This window comes from Podarcis bocagei (assembly GCF_964188305.1).
Source record: "Podarcis bocagei genome assembly, chromosome: 9".
NCBI lineage: Eukaryota > Metazoa > Chordata > Lepidosauria > Squamata > Lacertidae > Podarcis > Podarcis bocagei.
This window is the reverse complement of record NC_138134.1, coordinates 24,060,418-24,081,466: the sequence shown is the minus strand read 5'-3', so window position 1 is coordinate 24,081,466 and position 21,049 is coordinate 24,060,418. Positions and strand designations below refer to the sequence as shown.

Genomic DNA, 21,049 nt, shown 5'->3' with positions numbered 1-21,049 from the left:
CTCCTGCCAAACTAGCAGTTCGCAAGCACGTCCAAGTGCAAGTAGATAAATAGGTGACGCTCCGGTGGGAAGGTAAACGGCGTTTCCGTGTGCTGCTCTGGTTCGCCAGAAGTGGCTTAGTCATGCTGGCCACATGACCCGGAAGCTGTACGCCGGCTCCCTCAGCTAATAAAGCAAGATGAGCGCCGCAACCCCAGAGTCGTTCACGACTGGACCTAATGGTCAGGGGTCCCTTTACCTTTACCTATTCTCACAGCGGCCAAGCAAATATAAACCGTAAGCAGGGCTTGAGCGCAAACAGCCCTCGGGTCCCTTGACAGGGCTTTTTTTCAGCCAGAACTCATCGGAACTCAGTTCTGGCACCTCTTTTTCTAGAAAAATAGCGCTGCCCCTTGAGATCCCCAACAACTGGTATACAGAGGCATGTACTGTCTCCCACAGTGCAGGAAGAACATAGGCCATAGCAGCATAGTAGTCACTGTGGCCTTATCCACCATGCGGTCGAGAAAAGAGGTGTTTCACAAACACAAACATTTAATAGTGCATTTATTGATTATATTCTGTACAGACATATAATAATAGCAAGTTATAAACCTTTTCTTCTTTTACTTAGACCTTAATCGTATAGAACGTATTTACAGGGGAGGGGGGAGGGTAGCCAACTTGAGGTACAAATACCCTGCCCCTCAAAAGAATATCTGAGGTATAAATACAACTATATTTTAAATAATTATTTTCATGCTTTATCTATGTTGGACAATAAACTGTGAAGAAGTGTACATGTTTACAACAGACTGGTATGTACAACATACTTTGTTTTTTTTTACACACACATTTGAACATTTAAAAAGTATACAAAGAATACACAAGGCTTCCCTATTGGTGAGATATGCTACTGGTGCAATCCTTAGCACACATACATGGCAGTAATCTCTCAACTGGATTTACTACCTAAGAAACTTTTTGGGTTCCCCCACCCAGGTTAAGGGTTAAAGGTATGATCTAGAACAGTCGTCTTCAACTGGTGGGTTGGGATTCTTTACTTGGTAGTGGCCTGGTCTATAGTGGGTTGCAATAGTAGCACTAACACCATCCAAATTTATGCTAAAAAGAGAGAGAGCAATGGGTCTCCACATGCATGTTTGGGTTAAAAGCTAGTCCTGGGTCTGAAAAGTTGAAGACTACTGATCTAGAACAGCTTTATCCCTCAGGTCACATCTGAAACAGTTGGTTCCAATCCATATTTGATCCTTGGCAGTATTCCTTGCAAGGGCAAAGGGTTTAACCTCTGGGTTTGGTACAGAGACGCAAACCACATCAAGAGAGTTACTAAAATCCCTGCTACGTTCTTCATGATTTCTGCACAGATATCACAAGGACTGTTGTCCCTGGAAACTTCTCCCTGAAATTCTGCAAGCAGATCAACACACAAAGAAGTTCCCCAGCCTGCCGGGTGTCCCTCACTGCAAATCTTCTCTCTCTCTCATTGTTCCTCACCTGATCTTTGCATGCATGTCCTACTGCAACATGCAAAGAACAGAACATGAATGGAGAGAAAGCAAACGAGAGACACAGTGACATAAAACACTATAAAATAAAAAATGGGCCAATCATGTGGACATAGGCGATTGCTAGGAACCAGACACAATCCACCAACACACCATAATTCTTCATCACACAACCCCTTAAAAAAAGTAAAAAATAATAATATAACACTGTCAATGGTAACAATGGGCTGCTTCCAGCTGCATCACCGCCCTGGGATGGGGAAAGAAGGTAACCACAAGGTCACAAGGGCTTTTCTAGGTTGAGAGGGTGAGCAAAATGGAACCAACTGTCCAGCAGGTCACTCCATCTTTCGTAAGACTCACCTGCGTGTGCGTGAGCAGCCTGTTCTAGTTTTTGCAAGGAGGGCTAAAAGGCTGGGTTCCAGGAGCAGAGTCCGAGTGTAGAGATATTATGGACGACTGCATAAAAAGTCCTTGCTTTGAAAAAAATCACTTTCCAATCTACACCTCCCCAATCTCGCCTTACATTGATTGGTTCAGGACATCTCTGCTAATACTGCATTTCTACATCAAAAAACAACCCTTACATAGAATCACAGAGAATTAGAGTTGGAAGGGACCCTGAGGACCATCTCGTCCAACCCCCTAAAATGCAGGAATAGGCAGCTGTTCCGTATGGGGATCGAACCTGCAACCTACATGGGACTCTAGATTGGGTTTTGGTAGGAAGAAGGCAATAGGGTCCAAGCCCTGCTTTAGGGGATACTGTAGTTCATATTCCACATTCACAGAAACACAAGATTATTGAATGGAAGAGTTGGAATGGATCCAAAGGGTCATTTAACCCAACCCCTTAGAATGCATTGAACTGTATCTGAACATAAGAAGCTGCCTGGATCAGGCCAATGGCCTATCTAGTCCAGAATCCTGTTCTCACAGCAGCCAACCAGATGCCTAAGAGAAGCCCACAAACATGACCTCAGCACCAGACAATTGCATCTACAGCTTCTAAGGAAGGCAAAATAACAGCACAATTCTATACACATCTTTCCTAGATATCGTCACTCTTTTATTATGGCTATCTTGCTTCCCCCAAAGAGGATGTTTAGAGTTTATAGGTCTAGGTTTCTTGTAAAGGTGGCTGACCTGAAGCATGGTAGGCCTCATCACTCTGACCCTCCTGTTTATCCTAACCTGCAGTCCTTTACATTACACCACATAATCCGATAGCCACAGCACCCTTTCTTATCCAAACCTCTGAACGTTTTAGAGGTCCCCTCCCTTCAAACTAAGTGGATAAAATGAGGTTATATGGTTATAGTGGAGTGGAATATATGAAGACTTTCGAACTCCTAACACGGTATTCTATTACAATGAATCGCTTTAGAACTTGAGAATGCTCCAGTTATGATGTATTCCAGTGCTGACTTTTCAAGCCACTGAAAGCAGTTTCAGCTCATGCCACAAGCTTTCCGTTCATTCCTATGAGATTCATTCAAAAAAGAGGATTGTTAAAAGACCACAGCCAATATTTTCAACAGGTACTTGTGCAGGAAGGTGGCTGTGGAGAAAACTTTGCGCTTGAAAGTAAAAAAATACCCAATACCTTTCAACGTATATCTTTTTCAAGGACCTTAACTCAAGACATTCTCCACCAGAGAAGTAGAAATATGGGTGATGTCAGCTTCACACGCATTTCGTTTTTTGAAATATGTGCCCAAGAGGCTTCTAAGTGAGTGCACCTGCAAATGGAAAGCAGTGTTCTTCAAGCTTGGGTCCCCAGATGTTGTCACAATTACAACTCCTCTCCTCTCTTGATTGGTGGCTTAGCTGGCAGGGAATGATAGGAGTTACAGTTCAACTCTGGGACCCCAAGCTTGAAGAACCCCAATATAAAACATGAGCATGGCAAATACAGGTCTTCTGCAGGTGCACTTTTGAGGAAGCTGTCAACAACCACAATTCCAGGTTTCACACACACTCTTTGTAGACGCAGATTTACCTGGGTCTAACGCAGGTGAAAAGGTTCTGAGAACTTTAAAACAGGAAACTCATCTTTAGGAGGATTGGGTTGGTATCCAACAAAATTGTTCCATTCATGAAGGATTTCTGCTAGTGCAATGGACCCCTTTTTCTCCCCTCCCCATACACACTCCAAATCTGTTCTGGGGTTTCCCCCAACTCTCTGGAGCAGATTTGGGGGGTTGTGCAGGGAGAAAAGAGGAAGGCAAAGTTCTGTCGTGCAAACAGAAGTCCTTGCATGATGGAATACAACCCAAGGTCCATGCAAAAGACACAGGTTGAAATGCACCAGGCATTCATTTTATTTGCTTCAGCTATCTTCATTTGCAAGTGTTGAGCTTCAACTTTCCTTGCTGTGTTTGGGGCAGCTCCTCCATTTTCCTTTTCTGATATACACAAGTAATAACAGTACACATGAGCAAAGACTAGCTTGCGATGGTCTGTTGGACAGACAAAAAACTCCTAGGCCTACCTCCCCCTCACAGATTAAAATCTTCCCAAATGCTCTTGAGTGTCCCAGACACCTCCAATTCCCCTACTCTTGTTTTCTACAACTCCACTCAACAGTTACACAGTCATTCACACCTCTGCCTCTGTGCAAACCTTCCTTCACTTGCTTTAGCGAGACCCCATGGATGAGTGCCAACAAATCCAGTGGATGCAACAGTCCCTCAACAAATGGCACACAGATACATACAATAAACCTAACATTATATAGGAAAGAATCATTTCCACTACAATCCAGAAATATATATTTAAAGTCTGAAGGGTTTTGCTTCTCAGAAGCAATTCACACTGTCTAAGCAACATAGTATAGTATTATTAGAAAAAAAGAAAGAAAAAGGTTGCACCATCCAATATATTCCAGTCAAGGCCTACAGTATAGGCCTAATACCGATAGGAAGCAGCTTTGAAAATGTACTGTTTGCCACAGACGTTGGAAGTGAGAATCCCGGGCCCATTCCAGACACACTTTCTTCATGGCAAGACTTATTAGGCCACCCTGTGGCCCGTTCTGTAACAATCAACAGTTCCTGGAAGTATCTATTCACGTTGCGGCCACGTTGGTCTGCTTCAGTCGTCACCTGGACTTTGCTTCTTTCGTCTCCAGGTTCTGATTACTGAAAGAGTCTCTGATCTTAATGACTTCGGCTGCACACAAGTGTCCAAAAGCCTTTGTGTACCAGTCAGGTTTGTGGCCCCTGTTTCCAAGAAAGAAAATGCATGCTTGAAGCTGGTCATAGCATATGTAACTTGGAAGAAACAAGAGATGGAACAGGAATCCCTGGAACAAGTATTCAGTTGCTGGGGAGCAGGGATAGGGAACTGTGGAAGCTGCCACTGGTCCATCTAACTGCCTAATGTCTACAGTGATTGGCAGGCGCTCTTCTGCATGCAGCAAAGGTGTCTTTACCATTAAGCTGGCAATGGACCTGAGACAACCACATTCTTGTTCTGTTAATGATTTGAGATTCCACATCGCATGCTACAGTGCAATTATGAGCAAGGTATGCATTCACACAAATATGCACACCAACTGTAAACAAAATAAATGGAAGTGCAAACGAAAGCACCCCAAATCCACAAGCGGGGGGTGGAATTTGTGATGGAGGGACCAGACTTCCAAGAGGAATTGCTTTTGAACATGTTGCACATCTCTGCGGTGGGATTGCAAGGAGTTCTTGTGTGAATCGTTTGTGAAGTTGGCCCTTGAAAATAATCAATAAAACCAATCACCGTCTCTTCTGCACTATACAAATGGGGAAGGGGAAAGACAACACAGCTGATTCTGGGCCATACGGCAGTTAATTCTTCTAACAGGGTTTGGAGGTTAAAACAACAGAAGAGGAAAAAGTGAAGGAAAAAGGCTTACCTTAAATCAGTTCTGCACATATAGGTGAGTTTGGATTTTCCTGATCCAGAAGGTTCAATGAGATACCTGGACAAGAGCACATTCACTCTAACGCCAAGGACTGCAGCACGGTCATGGTCCACCGAGGAGCTTAAAAGTGCACAAGCGCCTTTAGATAAATTTGTCCTCCAAGTCCTGTTAGGAACAAGAACAGCTTTATAACAAAAGACTGCGTAGATGCCAGCTAGCCAGGTTTTTATTGTTTGCCGCCAATAGCCTTTACAACGTAACTTACAGAACAAGTAAATCCAAGAGGACGTTAAAAACAAATAAACATTCAGAAATGCAAGTTGTCAAAGCTTAAAAATCTGAATGTCTCCAAATAATTTAAATTAAAAATCTCATTGGCAGTAAAAAAAAAAGTAGGCTGTAACATTCTTGCTACTGGTACATATAAATCTACCCTGCAGAAAACAAGTTTGTATGTATCAGCCAGCAACCATTAATTTTAACATAGCGGACTGACCTATTTCTTTTTAAATGAAGAGCTTGCTTAAATGTAGGCTTCATACATTTCAGGTAGTGGAGGCATTTAAAAAATAAACAAATCAGTAGATGAATCAATATATCTACATTTTAAGCTAGCTGTATTGATAAAAGGGTTTCGCAGGCTCCGTCCTTCATAAATCTGCCAGGGATGAAATCTGCAAGATTACCTTAGGACGACATAGTCTCTGGCTGGGTGGGGTGCCAGACTGTTCTGCACATACTGGTATATGTCAGTCTGGCTGTCCAAAGTCTCAATCACTTTAGCATCCAGAAGATCTTCATCCCAAAGATGCTGTTCTTTAAGTAAACGGTTCAAGATCTCTTCAGGAACTGCAGGGATTTCAACCGTGGATTTCCATAACCGGAGAGGTGGACCCTCGGAAACCTGGAAAACATTGTCACCATAGGTAGCTATATATGCTTACACAGTTAACTATGCTCAACAAGGCAGCCCTTTAAGCCTGATTAATTTTGAAAGTGTAAATTCAAAACTGAGCCAAGTTGAAAACAAAGAAAGGGATCAAGCCTCTTTTTAATATATAGTAGTTACTGCGCAAGGGACGCGGGTGGCGCTGTGGGTTAAACCACAAAGCCCAGGGCTTGCGGATCAGAAGGTCGGTGGTTCGAATCCCCGCGACGGGATGAGCTCCCGTTGCTCGGTCCCTGCTCCTGCCCACCTAGCAGTTCAAAAGCACGTCAAAGTGCAAGTAGATAAATAGGTACTGCTCTGGCGGGAAGGTAAATGGCATTTCCGTGCACTGCTCTGGTTCGCCAGAAGCGGCTTAGTCATGCTGGCCACATGACCCGGAAGCTGTATGCTGGCTCCCTCGGCCAATAAAGCGAGATGAGCGCCGCAACTCCCAAGTCGGTCACGAATGGACCTCATGGTCAGGGATCCCTTTACCTTAGTTACTGTGCAAATGTCTAAGTTATGTCTGGTGCATAGTATCTGTGGGAATTTGTCCTCAAAGCACTTATTCTGAAGTGATCCACTGACTTCAGTCTCTTGAGGCTGAAATTCCAATTAGCTGGAAATAAGCCCCACTGTGTACAAAAAGACTTACTTCTGAATAGACATGCTTAGGAATGCACTGTTAAAGAATTGCAGGGGGTGAACAGATCCTAAGTGCAACCCATGGACCACATAAGAAATGGTGTGGTCAGAAGCCTTTTGATGATTGTAGCAGCTATCTTCCTTTGGCTGTAGTTCCCTTGTCTTTACTGATCCTGCCAGCAGGACTGCTGCTAGAGGGCAAGCGAGTAGACCATGGTGGCAGTTCTGGAGGAGAGCTGGAATATCTCTGCTGCAGTCAACTGGAGGCTTCTGACTCCATGTATAAACCAGACCTGAATTTTCTGCTTGGCAAAGGCCTTAAATTCTATACTGCCCCTCAGTCCGCATATCATTTTCGCCCATAAAATGCTACATTGGTTTGACCTTCTCTGAAATGTTAATAACTTTGGATGATTTCATCATTGGCTCAAGCTTAACGTTTTGCTGGCAATCAGCTCTGCAAAATGATTTCAGATCAGATCAGTTTGTTCCATCTTTCTCACTTTTGGGAGAAGCCCTAGTGAGTGGGAATATTATTTGAAGTTTGCCAAGTTTAAGGCAGTCATTATTTCCCCCCTTTCCAAATGTACTCTCTCTGTGATTTCACTTTCTATGTGAAATGCATCGAGATTTAACAACAGTCCTGGAGTTGTGCTAATATACCTTCTTGTAGGCAAGCTCTGCTTGCTCCGAGGTGGAACAGTTGACCCAGCCTTTAAATTTATCCTTAATCTCCTTAAGCAAATCATCCATACAGTCCTGGATGTAAAAACGGTAGTCAGCAGGCTCAGAGTTATTAGTTTTGCCTAGTTCCTCCAAGCTCAGAGGCCGAAGATCTTGCTCCGTATAGGAATTCCGACATCTACTCATTTCTTCAGGGATCTGAGGGTATGGGAACAAGAAGGATAAAATGGTTGGAAGGTTCAAAACTACAGACACGATGACTCACTATAAGACTGGTTGCCAGTCTTATCAGGTCAATAACTAGACAATGCAATTTAGCATATTGCATGATATTAAAAGACCCAAGGAAGAAGTGTATAGTGGAATATTCACCTGAAACAGCTTCTTACACTCTGCAATCATGTGGCCCAGACCTTGCGTTGCAGCCAAATTCTCATTTAAATCTTTCTGATCGGGTTTCCCCAGACTCTGTTTCCTCTGCATCACCCTGTTAACGCAATCACCATTAATTAGTTGTGATGAAAGAAAAGTTGTCAGGACTATATTGGGAGCGCCAAGGTGTGCTTTCCTGTGTGAACGAAGTAACATGAAATGAAAAAGCTAGGGACAACACCTGAACGCTGATAATAAATCTTGCGCTCTAGGTCTAAACGTGATCTTCATTTTCAACCATGTAATGGAATGGCCAGATGAATTTAGCACACGTGTTCATCATCATGTTGAGCACAGAATTTTAAAAAATGACTTGCGTGATCATCACAGGCATGATCACTAGCAGATTTCCCTTAAAAGTCCCCTCAACCTGTTTCCACTGTTCAGTGGGAAGAATTTGCACTAGCCCAAAGGTAGACTGATTTTTTAAAAAGGGGGAAAGAGTTCAAAGCGTCTTAAGGAAAGGCTTATTTAAGTGCCCAACAAACCACCAGCGAGGACGCCAGGAAGAAACAGAGGACTGAGCTACCTGGAGACTTGCCTTGGGGAAGAATTTTCCCTCTTGAGGGTGTTCAAGTGGAAAAGCGAAGGCGCTAAGCACACAGCCAGGTTTGTCGGCGTCATCTGGTTTTCCTTCACAGCGGCCGTGACGTCACTCAAAAAGTATAGGAGGATCTGTAGGACTTCTCTGTTCTCATCTGGTAGAAGCATAATGGCTGCCTTGATCGCCTGGAGATGCTGGTCCTTTGGCACATCTGCACAAGATTAGCAACCCTCTCGTCAAGTCATTGATTTTCCACACATATAGCACGAATGCGTCCCAAAGCAAACTCTTAGCTTCAAATATTTCTGACTCGAGTCTGAAGCGATTTCCTTCAGAGCGCTGCATACCATTCATGGCACAAGAGTGGATTTCCCTCCCCCCCCACACTTTTTTTTTTTTAGTCAACAGCTTAACTGCCCTCAGGTATTTCCTGCCTAGCAAGAGACTCAACAGTAAAACAAAGCTGTGCATATTCCAGAGTTAAATTTAGAATTTCATTTTGAGAGCCACACACTTCTGCAGACTCGCTAAAAGGGCTGTTAAATTAGATGGGGGGGGGGAGGCCCTCCTTCGATTTATTAACATGGGTGGCGACGAAAATGCAAACACTAAGCTCAGCCAACCTGGACTCCAGCAAAAATCCATACACACCAGTGAAACACGCTCCTCAACTGGGGAGGCAATTAAAATAAATAGCCCTTAAAAACGGTTCCCAACTTTGGCACCACAAAATATCCAGACGGTACTTCAATAAGCAGAGAGGATTGCTTCATCGAACAATGATGTAGTCAGTGAAGACTGGGTGGGGAGTCATCCCTAATGCACCGACACATACCATCGCACAGATCCATGGCTACAGAGCACAACAAATACTTTCAATAGCAAATGTCCTTTTTTAAAAAATGGAAAATACGGCCAGTGGCGGCGGAGACGACGACTGACAAAATAGTAAGAGATCTTGATTTGTTTTGATGCACCAAGGGTTGAAAAATATCCAAAAGCCACTCAAGGGACTCATGGAAGTGGTCTCAAATTGTGGAGTGTGCTCCGCTTGGGGGAGTTGCGTACATGGAAGAAAGGAACACAAAAATTCAGGGAAGGATGAGATCTGGAGGCAAGTAGCTCTTGCCTCTCACCATCAGCCAAGACGCAAAGGGGTGGGCCAAATGTTCACTAGTACAGTGTTTCCCAACCACTGTTCCGCGGCACACTAGTATGCCGCGAGATGTTGCCTGGTGTGCCGCGGGAAAAATTAAAAAATTCGAAAGATTTTTTTTAAAAAAAAGTCAAATTTTCGATTGGGGCGCCATCACTAGATGACCCCTGGGGTTCCCTCCCTCCCTCCCGCTCTGCGCCTCCCTCCTCCTCCTCCTCCTCCGGGGAGGCCCTTCCTGGCTCTCGGCCAAGGCTTGGCGGCTGCCACTCACTCACTCGCTCGCCCACCCGTCCCTCCATCCCTGCACCCGGCCTCTCCCCCTCCGTCCCCGGCGCGGGGGCTGCCGGGATCCGTAGTCCCCTCGCCCTTGGGCTCTGCGCCCGCGCGGGGTGCGCGAATTACGTTTCCCAGCGTGGCCTGGCGGGCCGGGCGTTTTGTTTGAAGCGCTCTTCTCCCGGCCATGGAATGAGCGCAGCGGCGGCGGCCGGGCGGGCAGGGGCTCTTCCGCGCAGACCCCGCGCAGCCTGCCTGCGCCCCCGCGGAGATTGGGCGGCAGGATGGAGCCCGGGGATCCCCGCGGAGGCGGAGCGGCGGCGGCGGAGGCTGCCCCCCAGGTAGGGCTGCGTCGGGGGTTTTTTATTTTTGCAATGCTGCATCCGCGCCGGAGGGGACGCATCGGACCGCGGGGAGACCCCTTGGCGGGCGTGCAAGGCAATGCATGCGTGCAGGCGTTGCATGGAGTGCAGTGCAATGCAATGGCAACGCGGCGCCCTGCATGCATGCATGCAACTTCCACTGGCGCTCCAGACTTGGCAGGTGAGGGGGGTCCCCAGTGGGCGGCAGAGAGAGCCGGGAGGGCGAAGGGGAGCCAGGGGGGAGCAGCGCTGCTCCCCGAGCCGAGCCCGGGGGGAAACTTCGGCGTCGTTGCGGCGGGTGTTGGAAGCGGAGGCCCCTCACCTGCAAAACCTGGTCGCCTCTCATATATTTCGTGCATTGCATTCATTGCCCGCTTTCTCCTCCAAGGAGCTCCCGGGGGCGCGCGTGGTTCTCCCCGTGTTATCCTCGCAACAACAGCCCTGCGAGGTGGGTCAGGCGAGTGGCCCAAGGGAGCACCCAGGGATTGTCCTGGCCAGGTGGGGTGATTTGAACCCTGCTCTCTGCCCGGTCTTCGTCCTCATTTAGCCCCCACATGTGCATGACTGTGCATGACTGAGGTTTTCCCCCCTCGTCTTGGCTATGGTGTGAGTCTGTGCTGTTAATTAATGGGGTTCTGCCTTCGGAGAAGATGAGCCAGCCCTCAAGGAGGTGATTATGTAATTTGCTAGCAATTCATGTCCCTCCCGGCGTGACGCTGCGCGCTGACATCACGGGGCTGTAATGGTGGTGTGCCTCGAGATTTTTTTCATGAAACAAGTGTGCCTTTGCCCAAAAAAGGTTGGGAAACACTGCACTAGTATTTATTTGATTTATTAGATTTAGATACCTTCACCAAAAGATCTCAGGGCAGTTCACAAGATAAAAACATGAGATACAGTGGTACCTCGGGTTAAGTACTTAATTTGTTCCGGAGGTCCGTACTTAACCTGAAACTGTTCTTAACCTGAAGCACCACTTTAGCTAATGGGGCCTCCTGCTGCCACCGCACTGCCGGAGCACGATATCTGTTCTCATCCTGAAGCAAAGTTCTTAACCTGAAGCACTATTTCTGGGTTAGAGGAGTCTGTAACCTGAAGTGTATGTAACCTGAAGCATATGTAACCCGAGGTACTACTGTAACAGCAAAAATAGATAGCTAAAACAGAAACAAGAAGAGTTTGGATTTGATATCCCGCTTTATCACTACCCGAAGGAGTCTCAAAGCGGCCAACATTCTCCTTTCCCTTCCTCCCCCACAACAAACACTCTGTGAGGTGAGTGGGGCTGAGAGACTTCAGAGAAGTGTGACTAGCCCAAGGTCACCCAGCAGCTGCATGAGGAAGAGTGGAGACGTGAACCCGGTTCCCCAGATTACGAGTCTACCGCTCTTAACCACTACACCACACTGGCTCTCAACAACAAAACAATAACCCCACCCTCCCACACATTTAAAAGGCTGTAGAATATTAATCAGCCAAGGGCCTGGTTGAAGAGGGACATTTTCGCCTGGCACCTAAAGATGTATAAGGAATGCCAGATGAACCTCCCCAGGGAGAGCATTCCACAAATGAGGGGCCACTGCAGAAAAGGCCCGCTCTCGTGTTGACACCCTCAGGACCTTATGTGGAGAAGGCACATGAAGAAGAGCCTCAGATGATGGCGGTGGAGTCCGGTAGTAGAGAATTCTCATTGTATTTATGAAGGCAGGTGCTCCCACCACCTGACCCATATCAGCCCAAGCTGATGTCATGAGGTTATGTTTTCCTGTTCTTGTGTGTTTTAAGACGGGTCGGAGATGTCATATTTTATTCCTCTTCCCAACACCAATGTGGGATTAGTGCCCCAATACACAAACAATGGATACATAGCATGGAGGTCACACACTGCCTAGATGGTTGGTACCAGACTGGGGTGCAGCAGAAAGCAGAGGAGGCTCAGAAAGGATGGGCAAGCTGGGAAAGCAGGAGGAACACTAGACCTGCCTTATCCAAACCAGGACATTGTTGTTGGGACTACAATGTCCACCATCCTTACTATTGGCCAAGCTGGCTGGGATGATGGACAAGAGCCAAGGCTGGGCAAGACTGTTCTGGGCAAACACACATGATACAAGATACATCTGATCATAGCACTATGCAAACAAATGAGGAATAGCCACTTCTGCCTGCCCCTCACATCATGGGGCATGTGAATTTTCTGTGTATAAGACAAGCAATTTTGACCCAAAAATGAAGTTCACAATGTAGGCTCGTCTTATACACGGGTAGTGCTGGGGGGGGACGGGGACGCGCGAATGGTTTTTTTGCTGCGAGCCTGAGATTGTAAGTGGTGATTGGCTGCTTGATTGGGTTTGGGGGGGATGCCGAAAATCGCTCACTCACCAGAACGCAGCACTCAACTCGCGTCGCTTACAATTGCTGCTTACAATCTCGGGCTTGCACTTCGTTTCAGTCCCAAACGGGACATGCTCTGCATTGCAAGGAGAGGTGGCTACTTGAGAATGGCTACAAATGAAACTACGAATAACCCAGGACTTACATTGGTAGATCTGTAGGAAAGTCTCCGAAAGTTTGTTGGTTATGAGTGGCTCTGGCAGATCGCGGAAATATTGCTTCAGCATGTCGGCCACATCATAGGCAGACTGCCCTTCATAATTTATTTTGCCTGTTGAGCTCTCATTCATCTGTCGCAACGCTTGGATTCTTGACTTGACTCCAGATTTTCGAAAAAGCCCAACCTATGCGACAAAAAGAACAGGGACGTTTATTTGAGGGTATATTGTGCTTGCAGTTAATAATGCGTGAGGATTCTGAAACCAGAATTCTAGTTGCCATGTCAAACAATCAGGGAAGAAGGTATCACACAAGCTTTTCCTGGACTTCAAAACCTTTTGAAAGGTAAGCAGTTGATCCACATGTGGAAGAACATGCAAATATGCCGCTGCCCCCTGCCCCCCCCCGAGTCTGAAGCTATTTTTGTCGGATACACTGATATAGGATGGAGGAGAATGGCAGAATTTGTTTTTGAGTCTGAAGCTCATAGTCCAATTCCAAACCTATTTGTTTGACTCACTTAAACAAGAAGACAAAAGGACTTGTGAACAGCTGTGAAAATAAAGTTCTGGGATCATGAGGCAGCCTGAAACCCAGGAGTAGAGCAAGGAATCTAACCTGATCCAGGCAGTGGTTGCGAAGGTATCGCATGGCTTGCTGGATGCTCTGAGGAAGAGGCTGTCCTGTACGCTGGACATTAACGGTGAGGGGAACGCCAAACACATTTCGGTCTTTATAATCTGGAACTTTGATCCTTTTCATAAACTTTGGCACAGCCCTGCAAAAGAGAAGGAATACGGTCAAGATTAACAACCGTCCAAGTGTGCTGTCTCTTTCCAAAACATCTCACATTTCTATTTCTATCTGCGGGCTGTCGAACAAGTAGCACACCAGAAAACATCGACTTGACTCACTGAGAATATCAATATAGAAATCTTGATTGTGGCACTGAGTTGACATTCCACTATGTTAAAGGGGGGGAGAGACACAAGGTAAGGAGAAGAACCTTTAACAGATTTTAAGGGGTTTTACGGGCGCTACCAATGCCAGACAGACGAACAAAGAATATAGTTGATTTAGACACCTGCTTTTTATTAAATTAAATTAAAACTTAAATAAACATGCATTTCATTACTCTTATTTTTGCATTTTTATATACTGCATTTCCTCTAGCATGGAGCTCAAGGCTGTGTATGTAGGATTCTTGGATGCCTTCCACCTATGTACTGATCAGAACTACCGCCCCATCCCAAATGCTGAAGGAAGTGAGATATAACAAAACAAAAGTTATATTTCACTTAGAATAACAACTTGAATGGCTTTTCATTCTCTTTTACGGTAATGTATTGGAAGAGTCACCACAAACAAACAAACAAACAAACAAATGTGCCCTTATCTTGCATCCCCACCAATTTAATGCTTTTAGGAGATTAATCTCCCAATCCTAGGTCGCTCCTATATTTTTACCCCCCCAGTTGACTCATGAGTCAAGTTGGGAAAGAAGTTGTAGCCAACATTCCAATGTCAACAGAGACAAGGTCTTTGCATCCCAGTTAATATAATCTCCTCCCTTATTTGGGAAGTCAACTTCCATCAGATTGGCAGAATAAAAGGTATTACAAAACGTTCGCAAGATCAGCATTAGCAACAAGACTTCTGTGCAGGCGGGAGCTCTTATCTTTTTCATCTCTTGCCATTTGATTTATGCCAACTAGGTGACGACTCATTGGGGATATGGCCATGTCAAATTATTTAAGTTGGCTGCATCAAAAATGCTTAACCGTGCAGCTACAGAATAAATCTGATAGTATCAACGAAATAGACGAATCCTTCCATTAGCAGATGGATCTTTTCAGTTAATTAGTTAACCTTGTGTACCAGAATCTGCCGTGCCTAAAAGGTACCAGGCAGATTGAGGGTGGCCATGTCAACCCCTGTAAGAGTCAAACGCAAATCTAGCAGTCAATGACCCTTTATAATCTGACTTCTTTAGGGCTCTAGGGAAAGATAGACATGTGAACAATGAGCTTTTTGTATGTTAACCACTCGCTTTAGAAAGCCCTCAAACCCCGTCCCACCACCCACCAGCCTGTGTCGCAGCAGGAAACTGATGTAATAAGCTGGCGTTTGCCAGCAACAAGTTTCAGTTCAACAAATGACCTTTCAGGCGTGTTCCCCCCCCACCCCACCCCGGCACCTTCCTTCTCTATCACTTCACCCACCCACTTTGGTAAAAGGCCTTTCCATTTGGTTTTGACGAGTAGGAAAAATCTACCCGCAGGAATTCCAGAGCCCTGCTATTTCACTTAATAAAACCGTTCTGAGTTTTAAATTGAGATCAGCTAGGAAGCAAGTTGGAGCGCAAAGCAAATACTAGCATAGCAGGCAAAAACCATAAAATTCTAAATTCACACTATAGCTACGTAAACAGCATTTTAGGTTTATGAATGACTAATCCTCCCCCTGCAAATACCCCACCTCATTTGTATTTCCATGGGGTTTTAACATACGGCGCTATTGACCCGAGCGCTCGCATAGTTTGCATTTTGTCACAACACACAGCAGCGGAATGCAAAAAAGAAACACACATTACGACATCTGCAGAGAATCCAGAGCATGCAGGGATAAACTGGTCAATACTTATTTCTGTCTTTCAGAACAAACAACTTCTGTATTTAGCACAGCTCCCATAATAACAGTCTTTGAACAGGAGGAGCTTTGATGCTGGAGTTTAAATACTCTCTGTGACTCCCAGGGAAAGGAAGGAGGAGAAAGACCAGATGGTAGAAATGTAGAATTGGGAACAGAAAAACACACCAAATACCACCCCACAGAACTTATATTGTACTTTTGACTGCTTCAGAATCCTACAGAACCAGCAACAGAGATTAGGCAGTGCAGGGTTTTCAAATGCATTTATCTGGCAAGGGGTAACTGGACATGAATATGGCCCAACTCAATGTTTAAAGATAAACTTAAGAGGGTGTTCTCAATTTTACCTATCACCCATTCACCAATGCCAAAAAACCCAAGTCTAAGCAACTTTCAAAGGCAGTGCACACCTAAAAAAAAGATCTACTGTTTTTTGGCAGAAAGGAATGAACACTTTATGTTCTACTGTTTGTAGGTTCTGACTAGCCTCCCAGAGATGTTTGCAGCTCCTTACCAGCTGAAGCCATGTTTATTGGAAGGTGTATATTTCTCCAAGAGGGCAGTTAACTTCAAGAGGGAATATTTCTGAAGAAGGTTCATCTGTGCCACAGACTGGCAGTCAATCTGTAGCAGTGCGGAGCTTAGGCTGGGTCGATGGGAGCTCTGAAAGCTGTGCCACCTCATTCTGTGCCTTCAGGAGAGGGAGAAAGAGAGACATATAATGGTTAGAAGTCAAATGGAAAGCCAGGCACCTGCTGTAACATTTGCAAGATCTCACATGTTGATGACATTTGGAACTTAAGTACACCTTGCACACTGTGTGTAAAACATTGCAAGGCTAAATTTGCCAAAGTCTGTTGCCTCTATTCCCCTCAGAGAGCTTCGCTTTCCAGAGTTTCCTGGGAAGAGGGATTGATTGCCAAACCACTCTGGAAATTGTAACTCTTTGTAAGAAATAGGGGTCTCCTAACCACTCTTCAAACCCTTAAAATAACCGCAGTTCCTAGGATTCATTCAAGGAAGCCATGATGCAGAAGAGGAAAAATGCTTGTTCTGACTTGTGGGTATTTGACAGGGCACTTTCTATAACTCCTCAGTTGGGCTAACTGGGCTTTTTTTTTTGTTTTGGTATTATTATTTTTTGCCATAAACCAGTCCAGAAAACGTGTTTCTAGACACAAGAGCTATGTAGAATTTTCCAGTCACTACCACATGTATTTAGGATTCTATAGTCACTCTTTGTATATACAGCGCTCAAGAGTAAAACTGCATCTTCAACTCAGAACATGATTATAATAGGACTGCATTTTTAAAAAAAGGAATGTTGTAAAAAAGGGTTTTTATTGTCAGGCCTTTGGGAAACAGGTTTTGCTCCTGCCGATTATTCTATAGCTTGCTGGTGCCTTTCTGCCATGTTTTTTGGTTGTTGGTTTTATTTGCGGTACTTTTGTGCATGCCATTTTGTGAAAATCGCAGTTTGTGATTTATAACAGAAAAGTGCCATGAGGAGTTTTTATGCAAATGGGTTTTAAGAGTTATGGAAAGGATTCTACTGAAACGTCTTGTTTTGGTTATATGCTACACCCTTTGGGCTCCTTAGCCTTTTTTGTACATTGGTTGAATACTTCTCGTAGTATGTGACTAACAGGCCAAATAAACACATAATAAAATTAAGATTCCTCTTTACATCCCATCCTCAAATATAAAAGCCAACATGCTGTTGAAAAGCATCACACTTCCTATGTACGCTGTATCAATACAAACATATATATGTATCTATAGCCACACAAGCATGCATATACACCAATATATATACAGTGGTACCTTGGTAGTCAATTGGCTTGGCTCCAGAACAAAACAGCTCCTGAATGCTGCAAACCTGGAAGTGTTCTGGTTTGTGAACGTTTTTTGGAAGCCAAACATCCTACACGGCTTCCGCTTGAGTGCAGGAAGCTCCTGCAGCGAATTGGAAGCCAAGTCTTGCTTTCGAACCGTTTTGGGAGTCGAATGCATTAAGTTCAAGAACCAAGGTACCACTGTAAAGTCTGTGTTTACTGACCTGTTAGAACGTGTTAATGATGCTCCCACCCCCGAGTCTCTTCTTTCCTGGATCCCTGTTGAGTCTTCCGTATCAATCAAGGAATTTCCTGTACTGTCAAGATCACTGGGTATTGTCCTATCATTGTCCACATCGAGGAGGATCTGCTTGGGAGACGAAGGGCATGGGGACACTGAATCTAGGGCTGAATCAGAGTCTCCTTCGTCTGAAAACTTCTCGGACCACTGGTTCACAATTTTCTGCATGCCTTTGACATGATACAGGATGTCATCGAGCTCAGGAAAGAGGTCTTCGTTCTCAAGGCCAGCCAGGTCACCCGTGCTGGAATACAGGATAGATCCGGGCACGTTGTCATAAATGCTGAGGCGGCTGCACATGGAGCTGGAAGAATTGCGCCTCTTCCCAAGGCTCAGGTCTTTGGAGCTGTCAGAACTGTTCTCCCTCCTGAGGGCGAGATGGCTGTGGCCGTGGAAGCTCCCCGTTCTCCAGTTGACCGAAGTGCTGTTCTCCGAGGGAGCAAAGTTACCATTGGAGAGGGCTTTGGGGAAAGTCCCAGGCTTGTGGTCTTCCGGAATGAAGAAGACTGTGTCTTCAGCAAAGCCCTCCCTGTTTTTGAAGTTCTGCTCCATGACATCGTTGAACGTTGATTGGTTGAAAGGATCAAAGCCTTCCAGGTACATTCCCACTCTTTTATTGTAGGCGCTGAGGCTGCGCGTCCTTGTGATGGGGCTTGGGGTGCTGACAGCACTGCTTGTTTCCGACTGGCTGCTACTACTGCTGGTCTGGGTGGAATTGGAGACGCTTCTTTTACGTACCATAGGGATGTTGATGTGGTTGCCATTGAGGGTGGAAATCTCCACGCAGTTTAGCTGCTTCAGTTTCTCTTCATCAACGCCTTCTTGCAAGATAGGCCCGCTGATGATAAGACCAAGCTTTGAAGGAGCTTTGCTTTTATTACCATGGTGGGAGCTTTTTATTTTAAAGCTCTCCATCCTCTTCAAGAGGCTTCTCGTTTTGGACTTGGCATTCTTCTCATTAGTTTTCATGTTGAAATTGAAGTTTGACAGCTCTTTAGGAGAGGGCAAGCTGCTGAAGGAGTCCTCGTTTGCCACGAGGTTGGCTGAGGAGCCAACACTGATGACAGAGTTGGTTCTGGTGGTGGGCGCTTCGCTCTGAGAAGCATCTGGGTGGCTGCTGATGCTGTGGATGGAAACTACCTCCTGATGTTCGGTGTGGTCAGTTAGCAGGCCTCCATGACTAGCTGCACTGCTGAGATGAGCCGCTTCTGGGCATGAAGGATTCACATCTTGCTTCGGGGGGAAGACGTCAAATTCCTCAAGCCTGGACCACCTCTTGCTGTCCCTCTGGAAGGTCCACTTGCCACTTATCGCACAAGGCTCATCTTCATCTGAATCCTCGCTCTGCAATGAAACAGGACATCCCCAATGATTACAAAAAACAATGGCAATAAAATACTTCCAATGGCAATACAGTTCATTTCAAATCAATGTTATCCCAACTAACAATGACCTACTGATGTGAACACTTTAGTATTTTCTGCTCTTTTTAGTAAGCCAGTGGATGCTGGTTGTCACGTGTGATAATCCAAGAAGATCATTAGAAGAGTAGAGCCAGTGTAGAGTTGTGCATGAAGTATCAACCTCTGTCTGTGAGACTAGGGTTCATATCCCAACTCAGATGTTGGCTGCATGTTACATGTAACTGTGCACAATGGAGTCCTATCGACTTTTCTGCTCTTTTTTATTTTATTTTAAAGAAAGCATCAATTGCCACATGATATAAGAAAATCAGCTGGAAGGGGCAAAAGAGGGAGATCCCCGGCCGCGCTCCCTTTAAATAGGTCAGGCCACCCCCCCAAAGCCAGCCAATTGGCTGGCCAGGGGTGACGCGCCCAGGGATTCCCCCAATCGCACGGGGCTGGGCTCTAGACACCACACGTGTGATGGGAGCGTGAAGCCCGCAACCCCACCTCCTCTGGAGGGCGGAAGTGGCTCTAAGAATTAAAGCTTCTGAGGGGTGTGGAACAAAAGGATGCACTTGCAACTGATGGGTATAGCTTTATTATTATGTCTGCAGGCAACCCATGTCCCCCTTCTGCTCTCTTCCAGGCAGGGACGCGGACTTAGAAAAAATATTGGGGGGGCCCGGGAAAGCTCATGAATAATAAATAAGCTCATGAATATGCAAATAAAGTGGCTCCGGCCCTAAATAGGGCAAGCCACGCCCCCCAGCCAGCCGATTGGCTGGCTGGGAGGTGTGGCCAGTCGGGATTCCCCTGTTCTCGCGGGATTTCCGGCCGGGGCTCTCCGATTAGGGCGCGCGGCTGGCTGGCTGGCGAAGGAGCAGGTGAGGAGGAGGCAGGGGACGGCGGCGGCGCTCTGCTGGAAGGGCGCCCGCCCGAGATTATTGGGGGGGGCTGAGCCCCCCCAAAATTTTTTTTGAGGGGGCTCGAGCCCCCTCAAGCCCCATGGAGTCGGCGCCTATGCTTCCAGGTCCAAAAGGACCCATATATCAGCAGTTGCGTGTCAACTGAACACACACAAAATGGTTGCTGCCTTTACAGCAAAAGAAGACATGGCAAAAGAAGACATGGCAAAATCTCCTTCACATTACAGCCATACCTCGTTTTATTGTGCTTTGCAGATAGTACTCCTCATGAGGATGCGGGTGTGGATGCAGGCATGCCAGTCATTTCCAGGAAAGGAAAGGAAATCCCCCCCCCAAAAAAAACCACCCCACTTCTGGCCATGGGGAGTAGAACTGCCTAGGCCTGGACCTGGGGTTTCCCCCTCCCACCCCTGCAGTCGGGGGGGGGGGAGGGAGCTGGCTTAATAGTATAGTGCAAAAATTACTTTATATGCGCCGGGAAACCAAAAGAAATGTACGACTTGCTTTATTGCTGTGGTCTGGAACTGAACCCACAATCGCTCCGAGGTCTGCCTGTACAAAACTTTCTGGCTAGTGTAATTTCAAGCTATAATTTATTTACTCATTTGGACAACTGACTGGAATTGTGTTGTTGTAAGGGTTGCTGGCCTCATGGTAATACAGTCAAACACTTGAATATGCTTCAGGTTGAGCGCTTTCGGGTTGCGCTCCGCGGCGATCTGGAAGTAATGGAACGCGTTACTTCCGGGTTTTGCCGCTCGCGCATGTGCAGACGGTCAAAATGATGTCACACACATGCGCAGAAGCAGCGAATCACGACCCACGCACGTGCAGATGCGCAGTTGCGGGTTGCGTTCGCTTCAGGATGTGAACGGGGCTCCGGAATGGATCCCGTTCGCATCCTGAGGTACCACTGTATGTCATCTCATTTCCTGAGGAG

The 21,049-nt window shown here is 46.0% G+C and overlaps 1 protein-coding gene across 7 annotated transcripts in view; it reads right to left on the bottom strand.

The window, feature by feature from the left end:
• Window positions 1–529: 529 nt before the first annotated feature.
• DLC1 (DLC1 Rho GTPase activating protein) overlaps window positions 530–21,049 on the bottom strand; it is a 262,539-nt gene continuing 242,019 nt past the window's right edge. For 6 of the 7 annotated variants that reach the window (XM_081208657.1, XM_081208661.1, XM_081208659.1 and 3 more), the window contains 10 exons: window positions 17,701–19,121; window positions 16,156–16,332; window positions 13,608–13,767; window positions 12,976–13,174; window positions 8,631–8,856; window positions 8,042–8,156; window positions 7,649–7,867; window positions 6,099–6,316; window positions 5,404–5,577; window positions 530–4,732 (listed from right to left, as the gene is read on the bottom strand). In XM_081208657.1, coding sequence (XP_081064783.1) covers window positions 4,612–4,732; window positions 5,404–5,577; window positions 6,099–6,316; window positions 7,649–7,867; window positions 8,042–8,156; window positions 8,631–8,856; window positions 12,976–13,174; window positions 13,608–13,767; window positions 16,156–16,332; window positions 17,701–19,121 — 3,030 coding nt within the window. In that variant the 3' untranslated portion in view covers window positions 530–4,611. The remainder of the gene's footprint in view (window positions 4,733–5,403; window positions 5,578–6,098; window positions 6,317–7,648; window positions 7,868–8,041; window positions 8,157–8,630; window positions 8,857–12,975; window positions 13,175–13,607; window positions 13,768–16,155; window positions 16,333–17,700; window positions 19,122–21,049) is intronic. The other variant, XM_081208660.1, reaches the window with a different exon arrangement.